Source organism: Aspergillus ibericus, assembly GCF_003184845.1.
Source record: "Aspergillus ibericus CBS 121593 unplaced genomic scaffold BO80scaffold_22, whole genome shotgun sequence".
Classification (NCBI taxonomy): domain Eukaryota; kingdom Fungi; phylum Ascomycota; class Eurotiomycetes; order Eurotiales; family Aspergillaceae; genus Aspergillus; species Aspergillus ibericus.
The window spans coordinates 179,082-196,594 of record NW_020292120.1 but is presented as its reverse complement, the minus strand read 5'-3'; the positions used below and the strand labels follow the sequence as shown (position 1 = coordinate 196,594).

The 17,513-nt window shown below is 53.3% G+C and overlaps 5 protein-coding genes across 5 annotated transcripts; 2 read left to right on the top strand and 3 right to left on the bottom strand.

Annotated features, from left to right (window-relative positions):
- Positions 1-3,310: 3,310 nt before the first annotated feature.
- Positions 3,311-9,439, top strand: pxa1 (putative peroxisomal ABC transporter (PXA1); the record flags this gene model as incomplete). Its single annotated transcript, XM_025717832.1, has 6 exons — positions 3,311-6,254; positions 6,695-6,930; positions 7,283-7,359; positions 7,599-7,802; positions 7,880-8,161; positions 8,315-9,439. Exons 1-6 carry the CDS (start codon positions 3,808-3,810, stop codon positions 9,437-9,439), a joined length of 4,371 nt encoding a protein of 1,456 aa, XP_025574774.1. The 5' UTR covers positions 3,311-3,807.
- BO80DRAFT_465272 (uncharacterized protein) lies at positions 9,410-10,923 on the bottom strand. Its single transcript, XM_025722705.1, has 3 exons — positions 10,801-10,923; positions 10,564-10,716; positions 9,410-10,483 (listed from the first exon to the last, which is right to left on the bottom strand). The coding sequence occupies exons 1-3, from the start codon at positions 10,862-10,864 to the stop codon at positions 9,552-9,554; spliced, it is 1,149 nt and encodes a 382-aa protein (XP_025574773.1). The 5' UTR covers positions 10,865-10,923; the 3' UTR covers positions 9,410-9,551.
- A 189-nt stretch (positions 10,924-11,112) lies between these two features.
- Positions 11,113-13,460, bottom strand: BO80DRAFT_425610 (putative lysyl-tRNA synthetase). Its single transcript, XM_025719560.1, has 5 exons — positions 13,375-13,460; positions 12,879-13,171; positions 12,661-12,825; positions 12,181-12,606; positions 11,113-12,130 (listed from the first exon to the last, which is right to left on the bottom strand). The coding sequence occupies exons 1-5, from the start codon at positions 13,431-13,433 to the stop codon at positions 11,313-11,315; spliced, it is 1,761 nt and encodes a 586-aa protein (XP_025574772.1). The 5' UTR covers positions 13,434-13,460; the 3' UTR covers positions 11,113-11,312.
- A 133-nt stretch (positions 13,461-13,593) lies between these two features.
- Positions 13,594-14,486, top strand: BO80DRAFT_425609 (Tim10/DDP family zinc finger protein). The gene is made up of 3 exons (XM_025719559.1): positions 13,594-13,637; positions 13,686-13,815; positions 13,881-14,486. Exons 2-3 carry the CDS (start codon positions 13,718-13,720, stop codon positions 14,056-14,058), a joined length of 276 nt encoding a protein of 91 aa, XP_025574771.1. The 5' UTR covers positions 13,594-13,637; positions 13,686-13,717; the 3' UTR covers positions 14,059-14,486.
- Positions 14,237-17,465, bottom strand: BO80DRAFT_425608 (putative Sin3 complex subunit (Stb2)). Its single transcript, XM_025719558.1, has one exon. The coding sequence runs from the start codon at positions 16,971-16,973 to the stop codon at positions 14,400-14,402; it is 2,574 nt and encodes an 857-aa protein (XP_025574770.1). The 5' UTR covers positions 16,974-17,465; the 3' UTR covers positions 14,237-14,399.
- Positions 17,466-17,513: the final 48 nt, after the last annotated feature.

Here is a 17,513-nt window from a genome sequence, read left to right as displayed (position 1 = left end):
GCTCCGACAGGAATCGGATCGGCGGTTGGGGATCGGTTTCTTGTACTGTGGGTTCGTCCCTTTCGCTTAGTCGACAGGCAAGAGTCCAGTCAGAAGGACAAGCCGATGGCGTCTACAACAGTCAAGACGAGCACCAGGGGAGCACAGAAGTCGACGGTATCGACGGTCCTCTGGAGTCGTCCAGCAAAGCCGGGTGATGATGGTGCCAGGCCTCTAGTAGCAGAGTGGCTTGTCCTTAGCTCCTGGACTGGCGGCTAACCGGTTTAAGAGGAACAGGAAGGGGAAAGGGGGGGGGGGAGAAAGAGGAGAAGGGAGGGGAGGGGGGGAAGATGATAGTAATAATAATAATACGAATAATAATAATCGATTATTATAGTAGGCGTGATAATCAAATTAAAATTACTACCGCCGTGCCTGCGCGCGCGGACTTTACTGGAAGTGATGACCTTAATTAACCAGTAGCGACGTTGATGGGCCACTCGGGGCGGGTGTGCCTCAAAGGAACGGGGGGGCAAGGGGTAATGGAGAACGCAAGAGAAATTACGGATCGAGGAAAGGAGGTAAAAAAAAAAAAAAAAAAAAAAAAGAAGGCAAGTACGGAAGAACACAGGCCAAGTCTGGTCTGGACCAAAAGATGCAGGGCTGCAGAATTGGGGCCAGACACACTCGGACGCCTACTGGCCGGTCCAGTAATTGGAGCAAGTTCCGTTCCCTCCAGCAGGCTTGGGGCTGATTTGACGGGAGATGCCCCGTACCTTGAACTTTGCCCGAGACCAGAGAAGTGGGAATGTCAAGAGGCAACCATGAGGAACCATGTGAGGTTGACCACGTACATACATACATAGTCAGACATGTGCACGACAAGGATAGAAGCAGCCTCTGGAAGTATGCTGGGTTGATTGCATACAGAGCAGACATGCCTTACTTACCTATCTCCAGTCCTCCACTAGTACTTGTTCCGTACTGATGTACGGAGTACTCTGTAATTCATGCATCCACGCCCAGGTGGTGGTGGTGGAGGTGGTGGTTCGACTCGAGTCATCCGGAGAGACCTGCCTTGAATGATCCATTTGGTATTACTCATTTACCCATGATTCAAACTCCAATCCGAGGATGGCACTTCCGCTCTCAATACAGAGTATTTACTATTCATCGTCCTCCATGACCCGTAGCGCATATATTCCAAGCTTCTTGGCGCAGGGATCTTGTTCGCGTTCTTTCCGTGGGCGCTTCCAGGGCGAATCGGGGGCAGCCTGGGTATATCGGGCACTTTAATAGCCTGGCTAGAGAATGTGTCGTCGTGATGCGTATTTGCTCCTCTCTTTAATTTACCCCCCCCTCGATTTTCTTATTCTATACCTACTTCGTAGCACTTGCCTCGGTGGTTATCCATGTTTGTCTGCGAGCCGGATCAGTCCTGGTTGCACCACCTACATTGAACCTGCAGCGTGTCATTCCTCATGATCAAAGCAATCATGGAGAACTGCAATCATTTCACCTTCCAAACCCTGAAAAAGTTCCAGGTGACGGCTCTCTATTCAGCCATGCGGGCAACCTTAGTACGAAAGGAGGTAAGACCAGGAATAACTTACGGCTATTGTGGGTGATCATTACTGACTTGGTGGTATGTCTTCGTCTTGAGAATTGAGATGCTGGCCCGGCACCTCCACCCCGACAGCACTCGGTCTTATTCGCTTCTTCTTCTTTCCAGGCTTCGGCCTAAACCCCGTGTGCCTTACGGCTCCGCATAGCGACAGCCTACCTATCGTCAACTTCAGTAGTAGTTCAGTCCCTCTCGGGCGGTCGTTGATTGGGCCGATCCTATTCTTATAATCAGTCTTATCATTGGCTATCTCCCACCAGTGACCTGTTGCGGACTTGCGCTGCTAGTACTAGGTATCTAGGTATCTTCCCTGCTTTACTGGCAAAGCCCCCATTCAAACCTAGCATGTCTGGTCGTTAGTCCATCACCATGGCTGGCGGATGATGCGCCCGGGGCGGACTTCATGCATCTACTTACTTAGGATCACCTGCAATCGGATGCTGTCTAACAAGCATAGGTCCGTGCAGTCGTCTAGGGACTCAGGGAGGGTCGATCTTCCTGCGCGGCAGAGACCGAGGTCCTCTGCTGCCTCCGTACTCATACTTGCATACCTGCACACATACCTAGATACTGTAGGTATTAACGCCCCGTGATTTCCGGTCGTATTACCCTGCCTTTGAGGCAATAACGGTCTGCATCAAGACGATCCTATTCCCGTCCGAGAAAGAGCATCTGCAGCCATCCATCATTTGCAGGAAGAGCTAAGCAACAACCACAAGGACGCAGCATTTCCGTCGGCGTGAAACATTCCAATGTCCTTCAGTTAGATATCTGTGGGGTTAAATTGTGACACAGGGAGAGTGGCGCATTCTACGGAGTAGCTCATCTTGCCATGAAGTCAAAGCGATTGTCAACCTCTGTTTCAAAGAGGTATGTTAAGACGGGTTCGGTTTATCGTCGACAGATTGACGGTGATTAGAAAGGCGTCGGTAATTACGTGGTATTACTAGATCTCCATGCTCTCTCCACTCTTGGTATTGTCCTACCGCGACCCCGCATTAAGTGAGAGCTTCAGCGTCTTGGGATGCTATTCTTGTCTTAACTCTGTAGCCAGCCCATGGACAAGACCCTTCTACGGTGACTGGTTTGAACCCAGAAAGTTCACATCAAACCCGAACCCCATCCGGAAATATCTGATCACAGGGCCTTCTTCGCGTGCAGTACCTGAGATGCGATGCTTTTAGTAAGGTCTTACGGCATCTGCACTGACCTCAGTTGAGGAGCAAGGCCTCGTGCGATATTTAAAGAACTCCTGTGTCTTACCGGAACCTACCCGCCTATTGAAGCTTAACAGGCCTACATCAGATCGATCCATCGTGTCCCGACTGTACTTTCTATCGGATGATGCCACAGGCAGTCATACCATCACCAGCCGGTAAAATGCCCGATATCGTCGTCGTAGATATAACCAGGAACAGCCAAAAGTACACAATCTATCCACCGTGTTAATGACCAGGACCCTTCTCCACTTGGGATTGGATGCCACCATTGTACTCGATAGCTAACCGCGCGAGTCGTAATAGTACTTGGAGCTCGAAATTAGTGTGCTATCGAGTTGCAGGGGTCTTGGTCGGTTTAGGAAGTTGGGCGCTTCCAGGCAACATCGTTGATGTCTTCGCGATCAGAATGTTCCGTATTGAGATCGTGTATTTAATACCGAGAGTCCATCGAACCCCGACCTCAACCGCACTCATGATGTCAATGGGTCCCTGGACACCTGGGCGTCCTAAGACGACTAGCCCAAACATCGCTTTTCCTGGATGCTACTCCTATTCTGGGCTTCAAAAGTAGCTGATAGCAAAAGTTTATTAAATGCTCCATCCTTGGAACAGATCTTGACTTAATGATCTGGGGACTCCGCACGTGAGATGTGCCTCCGCCCCTCCGCATTTTGGCCCGAGGTCTTCACATGCGTCAACTCGCAATCGCTCCAGCATCGACCTTGCCAGCTTCACCCAGAATGTGACCTGCTGAGTGAGCTGTCAGCTAGCATTTGATAACAGACCTTTTTATTGCTATTACTTCTCCTCTTCACGTTCGATCCAACTTCAACTCGCAACCCATAGGGATACGCGCGTCATCCCTGCAATCGTTTCTCATGGCCTTCGACAGCGTGGCCTAAGGATGTCAGCTGCCGCGACGGCACTGTGCAATACGGAGAACACGAATTTTGCTGAAAGAGAGTGTATATTAGACGAGGCACGATGGCCGTTCAATCAACGCTTCGACCCCGAGAGGATCCTCTCGTTGCTCTGTTCAACTACTATGCCGGCCTCTTTCGTTCCCGGATAAAACGTTCATCCAAAACAACCAAAATCATCGCCACCCTTGCCCTGATTCTATCGATCTTGAGCTCCGGGTATGGAGGCTACAAATGGTTTCATGAGAGGGCCAAAGAACGTGCACGGGGAAGTCGCTTGTTGCGTCGAAATTCTGGGATTCGAGGCAAAGATGGAACTCGCACCATATATGTGCCCTATAAGGATTCTATGACCTCCAAGGTCAAGATCTACCCCACCAAACAAACGACTTTCGAAGCGCACCGGCGGTTATTCTTGAACCCGCCTGCCGCCGCCCGTGTAGGCGATGGAGAGTCGGTCAATCAGATCCCGCCGCCAACCACAAAACCAGGCCTGAATCTGGCGTTTCTCCACCAGTTTCTCAGCCTTGGAAGTATTATGGTGCCGAGATGGGGCAGTAAAGAGACTGGATTGCTGATGGGTCATGGACTTTTCTTGCTATTGCGGACATACCTATCGCTATTGATCGCACGCCTCGATGGCGAGATTGTGAGGGACCTCGTCTCTGGTAAAGGGCGTGCTTTTACCTGGGGCATTATCAAATGGTGCGGGATTGGTACACTTGCTTCCTACACCAACGCCATGATCAAGTTCCTCCAGTCGAAGGTGTCTATTGCTTTCCGGACCCGACTGACGAGGTATATCCATGATCTTTATCTCACCAGCGATAACAATTACTACAAGTTGATGAATCTGGATGGCAGTGTTGGCCAAGGGCCGGACCAGTTCATTACCCAGGATCTTACCCTCTTCTGTTCTGCAGCTGCTGCACTCTATTCCTCCATGGGGAAGCCTATGGTGGACCTGTTCGTCTTCAATTATCAACTGTACCGTTCCCTTGGGCCTTTGGCCCTGACGGGTATCCTCACGGGCTACTTCAGTACAGCAGCAGTTCTGAGGAAGCTCTCACCACCCTTCGGGAAGCTCAAGGCCGTTGAGGGCAAGAAGGAGGGCGACTTCCGAGGTCTACACGCTCGCTTACTTGCCAATGCCGAAGAAATCTCTTTCTATGGCGGTGCAGACATCGAACGAGTTTTCCTAGCGAGGAGCTTCAAAGATCTTCAACGCTGGATGGAGGGCATCTACAGTCTCAAGATCCGCTATAACATGCTCGAAGATGTTATCCTGAAGTATGCTTGGTCAGCGTTTGGCTACCTCATCACGTCTCTGCCAATCTTCCTTCCGGCCTGGGGTGGCTTGGGTGGGGGTATGGAGCTGGTCGATTTGCCCAAAGAAACTGGTCGAGAACGGGATCGCATGAAGGAGTTCATCACGAACAAGCGCTTGATGCTGTCCTTGGCCGACGCCGGTGGCCGGATGATGTATAGCATCAAGGATATTTCGGAGCTGGCCGGTTATACGTCTCGAGTCTACAGCTTGATCTCTACGCTTCACAGAGTCCATGCGAATGCTTACTACCCCCCGCGCAACTCCCATGCCGAGCTTTACTCGCTTGCGGATGTACAAGGAACCATCCACAATGGCTTTGACGGTGTGCGTCTGGAGCAAGTCCCTGTTGTCGCCCCTTCACTCTATCCCCGTGGTGGCGATGAACTGCTCGAATCGCTGTCATTTGTCGTGCACTCTGGGGACCACCTCCTGATCTCCGGACCGAATGGAGTAGGCAAGTCGGCTATTGCGCGGGTTGTTTCTGGGTTGTGGCCAGTGTACCGCGGCTTGGTCAGTCGCCCAAGAGGGTTTGGGCCTGACGGCATCATGTTCCTTCCCCAACGGCCGTATCTTAGCGTGGGTACTCTGCGTGATCAAGTCATCTACCCTCACACCGCAGTCGATATGCACGAGGCTGGGATAACCGACGCTGCTCTGCAGGAGGTCTTGGATGACGCTCATTTGGGCTACCTCCCTGGGCGCGAGGGCGGATGGGATTGTCGCAAGGAGTGGAAAGATGTGCTGAGCGGTGGAGAGAAGCAGCGCATGGCCCTGGCACGCATCTATTACCACGAGCCTCGGTACGCCTTCCTTGATGAAGGAACCTCTGCGGTCTCATCCGACGTCGAGGGCCTACTGTACCAGCGGGCAAAGGAGCGAGGAATCACCTTGATCACGATTTCCACGCGCGCGTCCCTGAAGAAGTACCACACCTACAACCTCAGCATTAACATTGGAGACGAAGGCGAACAATGGGAGTTTGAGAGGATTGGTACGGCGAAGGAGAAGCTGGGCGTGGAGAAGGAGCTGCAGGAGATACGCAAGCGGCTTGACAAGGTCGAAGAGTGGAAGCGACGGCGAGAGGAGATTGAGGACGAGCTGCGCAAGGTCTGGATTGAAGAGGGCGAGCTTGCTCCACCGCCCTATGAGGCGGTATCTGAAGCTGGACAGGCAGTTGAGGAGTGATATGGCCCGCGGTAGGGTTTCCTACCCAGCAGGTGGCTGTTGACGTTTTCACTTCCCAACATATTTTCGAAGATAAACTGGGACCTGCGTCTCTAATGATAGCAATATATCCTTCCTTATTGCCATGCGTAAGTGCATCGCAGCGTGCCTTCTGCACGCCCTCGTAGGGTCACATGACCACCACCACGGCAACAGCACGGAACCTGCCACTCGCCCGTGCCAGGCACGATCTACTCCTCGCCAGCTGCACGCTCCTTTCTTTGCTCGCCTTCATTTCTACCGTTGACTACTTGTGTTAATCTCCTTTGCACTTTAGCGTTTCCCCGTATTACTTCCAACCCCCATGATGTGGATTCTCCTGGCAAGATAACCACCTCATTTCATTTTCATTCAATTTTCACATCCTACTTTAATTCTACTGCTCCCAAACCAAAAGAGCACGAGAAAAAAAAACCCCCGAAATAAATCCTTTAATTATGTCTGAAATGATAGAAGACTTGTCCTCTTCAGATGAGGGCAACCGGCTCGTCATTGCAATTAATCAATCCTTCAGTGATGGTACCGAGTCCAGCTGGCCCACCGAAGAGGCGGGCAACAGGCCGGCGAGCGATAAACGGGCCAGAGTGAAGCTGGCTAAACTGTGGTTGCAAGAGACGGGGGCTTATCAGCGAGGTATGTTGATTTTTCTTCTCTTTTTGCTGCTGATTGGAGTTGTCTTTTGTGAAAGTTTTCCTGAAGCTTGTGGTGTGATTTAATGCTATGCTCCTTGTAACAGTTGGGGTGCGCTGGGCCGGTTGATGTCTGCTCGCCATCACTTATGGAGATCAGCAACAACCGCTTCTTCTTAAAGAGGGAAAAAAAGGATATTAAGGCAGACAAGAAACTTGGAGAAGCCTGTCTGCTGCAGATACGATTTCAATACTTCCTTTCTTCTATTGCCTTTGTTCTGTACGCATCGTGTTGCCACAAGCCCACCAACATCTGAAGTAATAGTTCCGTTTGTTTCACCCACTGACTTCATTAGGGGTGAACTACATTCTCGACCGTCTGCCCGATGGTTATGCTCTCTTTGACAGGCCGCGTCAGGCGAACCCCGAAATTGTAGGTTACAAGCCCTACACTTGGGTATCATCATCTGACTCTACCAGCGTGACCGTTTAATCTATGGCCATCCTGTGAACCTGGTTTTTAATTCCACGAAACAGTTCTTTCCACATTTCTACTATCTGATGACAGGGGGCGAAGAGCCCTGCACCTGTGAATTATGCGTGAAGCTGGCCAAGCGTCAAGGAGGTTTGTCTCAACGAACCCAAACGTCAGACTACGCTAAAACCCGTCAGTGGAGGATGGCTCAGTACGGCGAGGGCCTGGAAGGCTGCCAGGGAGACCTGGTCGACCGCCTGCAAGACCACCTGGATCAGGCTCCAGTAAGCCACCTGGCAGACCACCTGGCAGACCGCCTGGAAGACCACCCGGGAGACCACCGGGAAGGCCGCCTGGAAGACCCCCGGGAAGGCCACCAGGCAGACCCCCAGGCAGGCCGGGTAGACCTCCGGGGAGGCCCTCTGGTTTCACTACATGTCCTACAACGGATAACGAAGGGACCCCAGACGTGTTCAAGAGCGCAGTTCTACAGCTCAAACAGAAGGGCTCACTGGAGCTGGACATCACCGAACCGGCAAGTATGGACTGGCGAGCAGAACGGACGGCTCTCGATGAACACCTGCAGAAGTTAGACATGCAACCGTCTTTCCTGCCCCGTGCGGGAGAAGTCGTGCTCTGGACTCCAGATTTTGAAGGTGAACTAGCGTGGAACCCGGAGCACAGTGGAGTCCAGATATATTCCCCCAGCGAGAAGCGGTGGCTGGGGACTCCTGAATGGCGAGCAGGGATCATTAGCCAGGTTCCCGAGGAAGATACCATCTTCCAGGACATTGTCGCGACATCTTCGAAAATACGGAGTATCAATTATTCGGGATTCCGGGTGGAAACCTTCCCTGACCCGCACAGTCCCGACAAGAGCTATTCCCTGCACTACAAGTACGTATACTTGAAGTCGATCAAACCGTTCGGCGCCTTCGAGCACTTCCTGCAGAATATCCCTCGAGAGGGGCTGCATCCGTCTGTCGAATACGCCATGACGATCATGTCGTCATTCAGCCTCCTGGATAAGTACTACTTCAAAGGCACCTGGCCTGATGCATCGATCTATTGCCGGGGAATCTTCCTGGGCGCGGAGCTTTTGGTCGTTGGGGATGCGGTCCGCTTGAAGCCCGCCGGCAACAATGAACATCCCCATGAGACCAGACCGGTCACCGACGTCATGGTCATCGAAGAGATTCGACTGGAACTGAAACAATGCGACGATGATATCAAGTCCAAACATCTGGCCGAGACATACCAGGTGCGCATCCGAGGGAAGGTCTACACCACCAGTCACCGACGTGTCACCCTAGCCAGCAGTCATCTACAGCCCAAACCCTTAACCCCGGACGAGGTCGTCGACGCATTCCATACGGTGGGTATGAACGGGTACGGTGAGTGGTACCCCGTCCACCCCGGGGCCACGGTGGATATATCGCAGGATATGATTCTTGGCCGACTCTACGAGCCAGACGCCCTGCAGCTCATGTTCGGGTCCCTCGAACTGGGGTATGATCACCACGGAGTGGCAAGCGGACGAGCATACTCGCGCCAAGCTGATGAGCGGATCCCCGGAGGCCGAACGTGGTTCTGGGGAGACTTTCGCACCCAGACGCTGGCCATCGATTCGCTCAACGGCGAAGACGTCGGCCACTACAGTGATGCGCGCAACGTCAAGATGTGGCAGGCGAACCTCCGAGTGCTGGACGGCACGGCCAGACCGTCGGATCTCCAGCAGGCCAAGGTCCCTGGCGATATTGGACGGCCGTCGGCCAAGTCCCGGCTCAACTTTGCCAAGGTCGGCAAGCTCAGCAAGCTGGTTAGCATGGGGCTGGGCGCCACGGACATGAGCAACCCGGTGAGCTCTGCGGAGGAGGGGACCAGTCGACTGTCCCTCGGAGACGATGATGAGGAAACGGAAGAAGAGGATTTCACGCTGCACATTGAACAATTACGAGGCGGGACAGAGGAGACAGAGGAGGGCGACTATCTGCCAGACCAGGAACCACAAAGCAAACGGGCCCGACGGGATAGTTGAGCCTGCCGTAATCCATGTATTATTCAAATACCCACATTGCAAAGCCATATTCCTCCTATACACAAAACCCACCTCTCCCTATACCACAAACCAGAGTACACCATACATCAAATCAATAAGTCCTCTCCACCACCCCCCTCGCAAAATCCCCAAAAGTAACCCCCTTCTGCACCTCCTCCCCCAAATTCGGCTGGGTAAAAACCGCCAACGTATTCCTCGCAATCCTCCCAACCCCCTTCGCCCCCTTCACAAAATGCGGCACCGCTCGAAACTGCCCCCTCGTGATAAGCTGCAACGCCTCCCCCGTCTGAAACGCCAAACAATCCTTCGGAATATTCACCTTGACGATGGTGCCCGTTCGCGACCGGATGTATAATCCGGCTTTGGGATCGGGGCTGGTGTGTAGCTCGGGGAGGGGGATGGTTCTGTTGGTGGTACTGTGGGGCGGGTGCGCGGCTTCGTCGATGTACATTGCGGACGTGAGGCCTGTTAGGCAGCCGTGGTCGAGGTGCGTGGCGCACCAGTCGTCGTCGTCGTCATCTTCGCCTTCTTCTTCCTCTTTCGTTCCCTCGTTGGGTTCTGTCCCCTCGGAGGGAGAAGAAGTGGAGGTGGAGGAGGAGGTGGTGGTGGTGGTAGAGGTAGGAAAATAATGCAACAACCTCGCCTTCGTCGTAACACTCCCCCTCACCACTCTTTCCAAATAACCCCGCTCATACCCATCTACATGTTCCACCGCGAAGCGATCACAAGCGCGGGCTACTAACGCCGCGGTATCGATAATCACTGTGCAGAGATCCTCGAAACTGGATTTGAATGTGGGGAGGGAGGATTCGCTGGGCCAGATGTTGGGGGTGGTGTATTCGGGGAAGGTGTCGTTGAGTAGAGCGTCGGAGGAGGAGGTATGGGTGGTGGAGGTGTTGTTATTGTAAAAGGCGCAGTTCAGATAGTACGAGCCTTTGTGGGTGTCGAAGTGGCCGTCCCGGAGGGTTTCTTTGCCGAGGGACCAGCCGATGAGGTATTTTGAGGCGGGGGAGGTTAAAGATTCTATTTAAGTGTTGGTTTTCTTGGTTGGTGGTGTGGTTATGGGGTTATTGGGATGGGGGGGAGGAGGGGAGGAGGGGTACCGAGTTCTGCGTCAGGAAGAGAGGCGAGGTACGATGCGTTGGAGAGGACTTGGGCGCGGAGAGAAGGAAAGGTAGGAGGGAGATCCTTGACGAGGATGATTCCGAGGGAGGAGGGGCCGAAGGCTTCGGTTAGGGTGGAGGGGGAGATTGTTCCTGAAGTTTTGCGTTAGTATATAGAAAAATTCTATTTTTTTTTGGGTGTTGGATGGGATGAGGTTTGTATGTGGGTATGCTCACCGTCGATCAGCTCTTGCAAGCTCACGGTCACGGCTTGCGCCACAGGAATATCGTCGAGACCCATGATGTTCTTTGTGGGGTGGTTGGTGGGATCGTGGAGGAGATGAGAGGAGGGGAAAAGATTGTTATATCACTGACGCTCAGGTGGGATGTCTCGGCCCGCTCCGATCAACCTTCACTCTGCTTATCGCGGTCTTATCGGAGAAGCGTATCGGATGATCGGCCGAATGGAAGTGATATATGAAGATGCTGGAGTAGGATGCTGAGATTGTTACATACGGAGTAGGTTGGTATGTACAATAAGAGGTGTGTATTGGTAACTAATCATGATAATGTACAGGCAGCCAAGCTGCATCACTCGGACCACTATATCTAGTCCAACCAGCCATCCAGCGCTGCAGTGAATGTACAACTCATACAATTCTAACTGCAAGATCGCGAAAATCCACTTCCGTCACGGACCAATGGGAGAGCCGCGCAAGACGCGTCAACGTGTCGAGCCAGATGCCCGGTCACTCAGGCCAATCTTCCTCGTCTTCAATGGCCTGATTGATAGGCATCGCAATCGTGGGGGAGCTCACTCTCCGCAGATTGCCAAATGGCAGGATGTCTCCGATTCGGGTCTTGCCCGTGAACAGCATGCAGAGACGGTCGATACCACATCCCCAGCCACCGGTAGGAGGGAGACCCCATTCCAGCGCCTCCAGGTAGCTCTCGTCGATCTTTTCCGACTCACTGGCCGCTTTGCTGTATCGTACCTGATCCTCGAATTTACGACGCTGCTCGAACGGCGAGTTCTCCTCCTCGTAGGTGTTCACCATCTCACGTCCGTCGATAAAGAGCTCGCCGCGGGCCGCGACGCGCTGGCCGGTGGTGGGATGGACGAACGTCTTGGACAGCGGGGACAGGCACTCGGGCGGGTTGACGATGAAGGTCGGGTTGATGCACTGCGGTTCAACGTAGATGCTGCAGAGCTCATCCAGCAGTCGCGGGAGAGTGACTTTGTCGGGGAGAGGGTGTTCGATGTCACGGAAGATCTCGATCACCTCCTCCAAGGCAGTCGGGGACGTGAGGTCTGGGAGCTTGCCCTGGATTTCCTTTTCAATCGCGGGGATGAAGTCAATTCGGCGGAATGGCCCAGAAAAGTCATATTGGCAGAACGGCGTCAAGGAGTCTTTCTCCGTATAGGGGGAATTTTCGTGAAGTTCACGAATATGGTCCGCCAGTCCTCCAAGCAACTGTTCGGTAGTGGACATGAGATCCTCCAAGTTGGCATAGGCCTGGTAGAATTCGCAGGTGGTGAACTCGGGGTTGTGGGTCTTGTCGAGGCCTGTCAAGCTGTCAGTACGCTAGCTACAGGCACTTCGTTGAAGTCTTCACCTTCATTGCGGAACGAAGGCCCAATCTCGAATACCCGGTCGAAGCCTCCGATCACCAGGCGCTTCAACCAAAGTTCTGGCGCAATCCGTAACGACAATTGACGATCGGGAAACTCGGTGGCTGTGGTATGGAATGGACGCGCAATGGCGCCGCCGGCAACCGCTTCGATGATAGGAGTGTTGACTTCCATGAACGCCCGGTCCAGGAAGAACTGGCGGATGTACTGGATGATGGCCGACCGGGCTCGGAGGACATATTTCATTTCCTGGTCCGCAAGGAACTGGACATGCCGGGGGTACGGCGAGTTCTCCTGTCCTTTGGCATCAAGCGGAATGTCGTGCAGACAGGCCGACATAAGCCGAGGCACTTCGCTCGCCAAAAGGGTGAGCTCCCCTTTATCCGTCTTCGTAGGAACCCCCGTTACGGCTATAGAATTTCGTTCAGTCTAAGTGTGATACCGGGGATGGCCGGTGAACATACAGAAGGCATCGCCACGGCGGAGCAGACGGTAGAACTGCTTGAAGGTCGCCGGAGGGACATCCTCCAGGAGACGGCGATTGCACATGATTTGGACTTTATCGTCGCCTTGGACAAGATCGAAGAATATCAAATTGCTCCCAATAAGTCTTAAGGTACGCACCCTACCTACAGATCTAAGTACGTGGTAATGTGGTAGAGCCAGCTAGGCTAGGACCTACCAGTGAGGATGACTTTCTGGTTCTCTAGGGTTTCATTATTTGCTAGACGATAGTAGCGGGAACGGAATTCCCCAGTGGTCAAGGTTTTCTCGCTGGACTCAAGCCGAGGGTATGGCTCGGTAACGGCTTTTTCGATCCGCTGCACTCGCCTCTTGAAGACTCTGCGCGGATAGCCATTGACGCTGACGCCACCGGTGTTATGCCTGGTTTGCACCAGAGATGCGTGTGAGTGTTGGATTACTTGAGCAAACTGGCCATGTGCCTGATTTGTACGGGGGATCGGAAGTCCTGTGCTGAAGATGCTATTAGCAAGCTGTCAAACCGACCGACTCAGAAAGTGCATAATGCAGAGATAGTATAAATCAGCAGACATAAAGCTTCCTTGTTACTCATAACTTGGAAAACCAAGCTTCAATGCAGCGGTTCTGTAATTTGGAAGGGTATGTCTCATCATGCGAGGGCAGAAAAGTCATAATTATCTCAAAATGCGGCTTACCTAGACAGCAGACCTCCGACCCTCAACGTTGACGCCCTCAATGGGCGAATGGGTTGCATGGAGAGAAGAAAAGACTACGCACTCACATACTGGGAGGAGAAAGAGAAAAGGAAGAAAAAGGGTCGAGTGGTGCGGAAGACGTCTGCACGACGAAAAATCATAAGGCGGTGAGGAGCGGCAGCTGCCGGCCAGCTTCGATTCCGACCTCAGGTCCGCATACAACAACACCCTCTCCGGTCATCTCTTTCTCAAAGTATTTATTCGTACGTATTCATGGCATCGATTTGAAGTCGCGACTAACAAGGCATCAGTTCAATCCACATCCCACCCACCCATCGTCATCATGTCTTTCCTCTTCGGCGGTCCCCCCAAGATGTCCTCGGCAGAGAAGATTGCTGCCGCTGAGACCGAGGTCGAGATGGTTTCCGACATGTTCAACCGGTGAGCTCACCTTGCTGCAATCCATGCGGGTTCCGATCATGTTTCTCGGCGACTAACGTATCCAGTCTCACCGAGTCTTGCACCAAGAAGTGCATCCCCAACGACTACCGTGAAGGCGACCTGAACAAGGGCGAGTCCGTCTGCCTGGACCGCTGCGTTTCCAAGTTCTTCGAGGTCAACATCAAGGTCAGCGAGAAGATGCAGGGTGAGGCTGCCGGCAGACAGGGCCTGGGTGGCATGTAAAGCGAAAAACGAGAGCTGTTCATTTAATCGGTTTCTTATCAACGTGTATAATCTATTCGGGTTTCAGATCTGCCACGGCTGCTCTTCCTAATGGTTTCTTTCGAGTTTATGGCATGACTGCGCGGAAGGCCTGGAGTGATTGGGCCTGATAGATGGGAGGAGCATCACTTGGGTTTGGATATACATGGTTGTTTGGTCTTGGGCTGGTCTTGCGGTTAGTGAAGGCGGATCTCGGTCTTTTGCATTGCACGGTCAACGCGTATTGCGCAAGTCTATCTCGGATATTATGTACATTAGAAATGATATGGGCATTTACAAAGGTTGTTCTGGGAAACAGAATCTCACGCAGTCGAGAATCCTGTAACCCGTCCAAACCAGGAGAACCAGGAGTTGCTCTGCTTTTCTTGCTCGCCTCGGATAAGCTGCTTCACTCTGGTTTCGATGGCGTTGACATGCCGCTCGAATTCATCGAGGTTGGTTTCGACATCCTCGACTCGGGAATCGAGGACGTGGAGCTCGTAGTCCAGCTTCGCGCCCATCAGCTCGACCCGTCGCATGTAATCGGTGAGCTGCGTGTGCTCTTCGGTCAACAGGTCACTTGATCGGCCTCGCACTTGTTGGAAGGTCGCCAGCCGTTCCAGGTAGGCCGCGTTGACCTTTTCATGGCTCTCGTGTAAGCATTGACTGAGACCATCCACCGAGGCTACTTGTCGCTCAACCCAAGGGACAGTGTGCTCACTCAACTCCTGGATGCGTGAGCTGAAGATCCGTGCGTCGGAGGCCAAAATGTCCTCTTGAATGATGGCGTCTTCCAGGAGAGCATCGGGGGTCTCTTTGAAAGCATCGCCTCCTAATCCCTCCCATCCCAGCACCACCTCTTCCACAGTGCTGAAGGACAGGTGGCGAGGCCAATAGTTATCGAGGCGTCTAGAATCCTTCTCGGAGTTCAGTTCAGTGCAACTCTGTGGCCGACGCAGCAACATTATCCCAACTTCAGACGTCTGCTCCGGGTCGGCCGAGACATCGGTGGAACGCGTCCTCCAGCGCTCGAGATCCTGCACCTCGTCCTCCACTCGAGCCACCGACACCTTGCGCGATGACTCGGAATCAGCAGTGGAGGAAACCGTTTCTACGGTGATTGCCGGGGCTTTTGAGTTGGGGGATTGCGGTAGGATGGTTCTTGGAGGCTCAGCATGCGCGTCATCATTCGGAGCCGGAGCTTCATTGTCATGGACGCTGTCCGGTTCGGTCGGAGCGCCACCCTCGGACTTCTTCGACTGAGACAACTCCGTGTCGCTATCTATAGCAGGCAGATGAGACGGGTCGCCAGCCAGGTCTATGCCATCCCTAGACTGTTTCGAGGGATGAGATCGAAGGCCTACGGCATCCTTGAACCGGCCAAACCCTGCCCGCGCATCCGACACCTTCCCGCTCACGCCTTTCCGGACTAACCGGCTCAGATTCTGGTCCTTATCATCCAGAGACGCTGCTGATTCCGTCGGCCTCGAAGAACGATCTAAACCTGGCAAAATGCGATCATTCGCCAAGTCTTCGTGCGAGGGTCGCCTTCGACTTGTCCAATGATAGCCACCCTGATCGTCGGTAGTAAATACCATATCTGTGGCCGGCGCACTGCCAGCAAAATTATCGCCAATGCCACCCTTCCGCGGCTTTCCCCTCCACAGCCATTTTGCCCGTTCACCGGTGACCAGATGTGCGAAATTATCAATATCAAGGGTCTCGATATCAGCAATACCACCTTTTTCGCGGCCCCGGACCATTCCCATAACCATCTCTCCCCCATGCCCGCTGAGTTCCGCCATGGTGGATTTCACAGCATCAGTCCAGCCTTCTGCGTTCGCGGCTTTTGCTGTCGCCCGGTGCAAGCGATCCAAGGTCTGACGATCCAGTCTTCGGGTACGTTTCAGCTTCTGCGACTTTTGGAAGCTTCCAATGCCCCGTTTGAGGCTGGAGATATCGAATGCATCCTTACCAACCGGAGCGCCGAAAGCATGAAGCCGGTTTCGAGCCCCCATCAGCGTACCCAGCAAGGCGGCTACAGAGATCGGACCAATCATGTTATCACTCGGTTCAATGTTGAATAGGTCCGTTCCCGTATCGGTCCACCAATCATTTATGGCTGCCTCCGTGACATCGCATAGTAGTCCGTCCACATACTCTGGCGCAAGATTGCCGAACATCATCAAAGCGATTTGGCACTGCTTCACAAGCTCCGTGACGGCCAGATACAGAGGCACCTTTTCGCTCGTCCGGTAAAGGTGGTGAAACTTTGCTTCGGTGGCAGGAGATGGTGGCTGTAGCTTTAACCCGGAACGGCCTGAGCAACCCAACCGTTTCAGGTTCTCATTGACGACAAAATCATCTTTGTGCTTCAGGACATCACCGTCGGGTACCGGGATGAGAGTCAATGCCAATGGGAACACATTCAAGTCGGTAACCATAAGTGTCCCCAATGGTGTCTCCTTTTTCCGCGCTTGGCATTGCGTGACTGCGCTGAAGTACATCTTCATCCGAGGGGACCACGTAGACTCATCCGTGGGGACGCTCAGCACCCCCACCACGACCTGGTGCGATTGATCCCCCGTATAGGTAGTGATGATGAATGTAGGGTGGATGCGCGTACAGGCCCATTGTTCAACAATGAACACTTCGTATCCCACCAAGGTCAAGCGACGATGTAGCACAACGGCAGCCGGGTCTTCTTCAAGGTATCGGAGGGCGACCGGGTCGGTGAATACGAGTTTCTGATGGCCGTGGCGAGGCGACTGACAATCAACCCCACTGGGGTTGGTAGATGGAGGATTTTTTGTGTTGATAGAAGGTTTTGCCGGCTCGCGGGGGTGTGTGGTGGGAGGCGCTGCCTGGCCACCTGTCTGCGTCGCGGGAGGTGGCATGATGAAGACGCACCAGTTCTACCGCACAAGGGCTGGATAAGGGGTCATTCCCAGACTATGAAGAGGCGCAGGAATTCAGGAGAGGTAAAGAAGGCAATAACAAAAGGCCGTGCTCAAAGGAAGGCGAAAGAGACCGAAGCGTTGACCCTCCGGGGGTCCTGTCGTATTGTACAGAGGTAAGGAAGAACGGAAACATGTCCGATGTTTCGGAAGCTGGGAGCTTTAGGACGTCAAGCGCGAGAGAAACAGGCCAGAAAGGGTGTCCATGTCATCTCACATGAGTTGAGAGAAAAGTACAAGCACAAGCCTGGCCGACGAGTGGTGGTTGTTACCGGCCTTTGCAGCGAGTTCCGTCGGCGACGTCACAAGGGATTCGCACCGCGCCTGGAGCGGTGAGCGGCTAAATCATGGGCTTGTTTGGGGGCCACCCTATCAATAGACCCCACGGGATGGCTTGCGCAAGTCTCCAGGACTGCTGTACTTCCAGGTTCATTGTAGGGGCTAGATGCAATGGAGTACATTGTAAGACATACGATCCCT

Bases quoted from the DNA above. Each gene is read 5' to 3' on its own strand.
- BO80DRAFT_465272 (XM_025722705.1), bottom strand. From the start codon at position 10,864: ATGGGTCTCGACGATATTCCTGTGGCGCAAGCCGTGACCGTGAGCTTG. The intron at 10,717-10,800 runs GTGAGCATACCC...GCAAAACTTCAG, and splicing joins CTTGCAAGAGCTGATCGACG to GAACAATCTCCCCCTCCACC. The intron at 10,484-10,563 runs GTACCCCTCCTC...ACACTTAAATAG, and splicing joins TCTTCCTGACGCAGAACTCG to AATCTTTAACCTCCCCCGCC.
- BO80DRAFT_425610 (XM_025719560.1), bottom strand. From the start codon at position 13,433: ATGCAACCCATTCGCCCATTGAGGGCGTCAACGTTGAGGGTCGGAGGT. The intron at 12,826-12,878 runs GTAGGTCCTAGC...TTAGATCTGTAG, and splicing joins CCAGAAAGTCATCCTCACTG to GTAGGGTGCGTACCTTAAGA. The intron at 12,607-12,660 runs GTATGTTCACCG...GAAATTCTATAG, and splicing joins CCGCCGTGGCGATGCCTTCT to CCGTAACGGGGGTTCCTACG.
- BO80DRAFT_425609 (XM_025719559.1), top strand. From the start codon at position 13,718: ATGTCTTTCCTCTTCGGCGGTCCCCCCAAGATGTCCTCGGCAGAGAAG. The intron at 13,816-13,880 runs GTGAGCTCACCT...TAACGTATCCAG, and splicing joins GTTTCCGACATGTTCAACCG to TCTCACCGAGTCTTGCACCA.
- BO80DRAFT_425608 (XM_025719558.1), bottom strand. From the start codon at position 16,973: ATGCCACCTCCCGCGACGCAGACAGGTGGCCAGGCAGCGCCTCCCACC.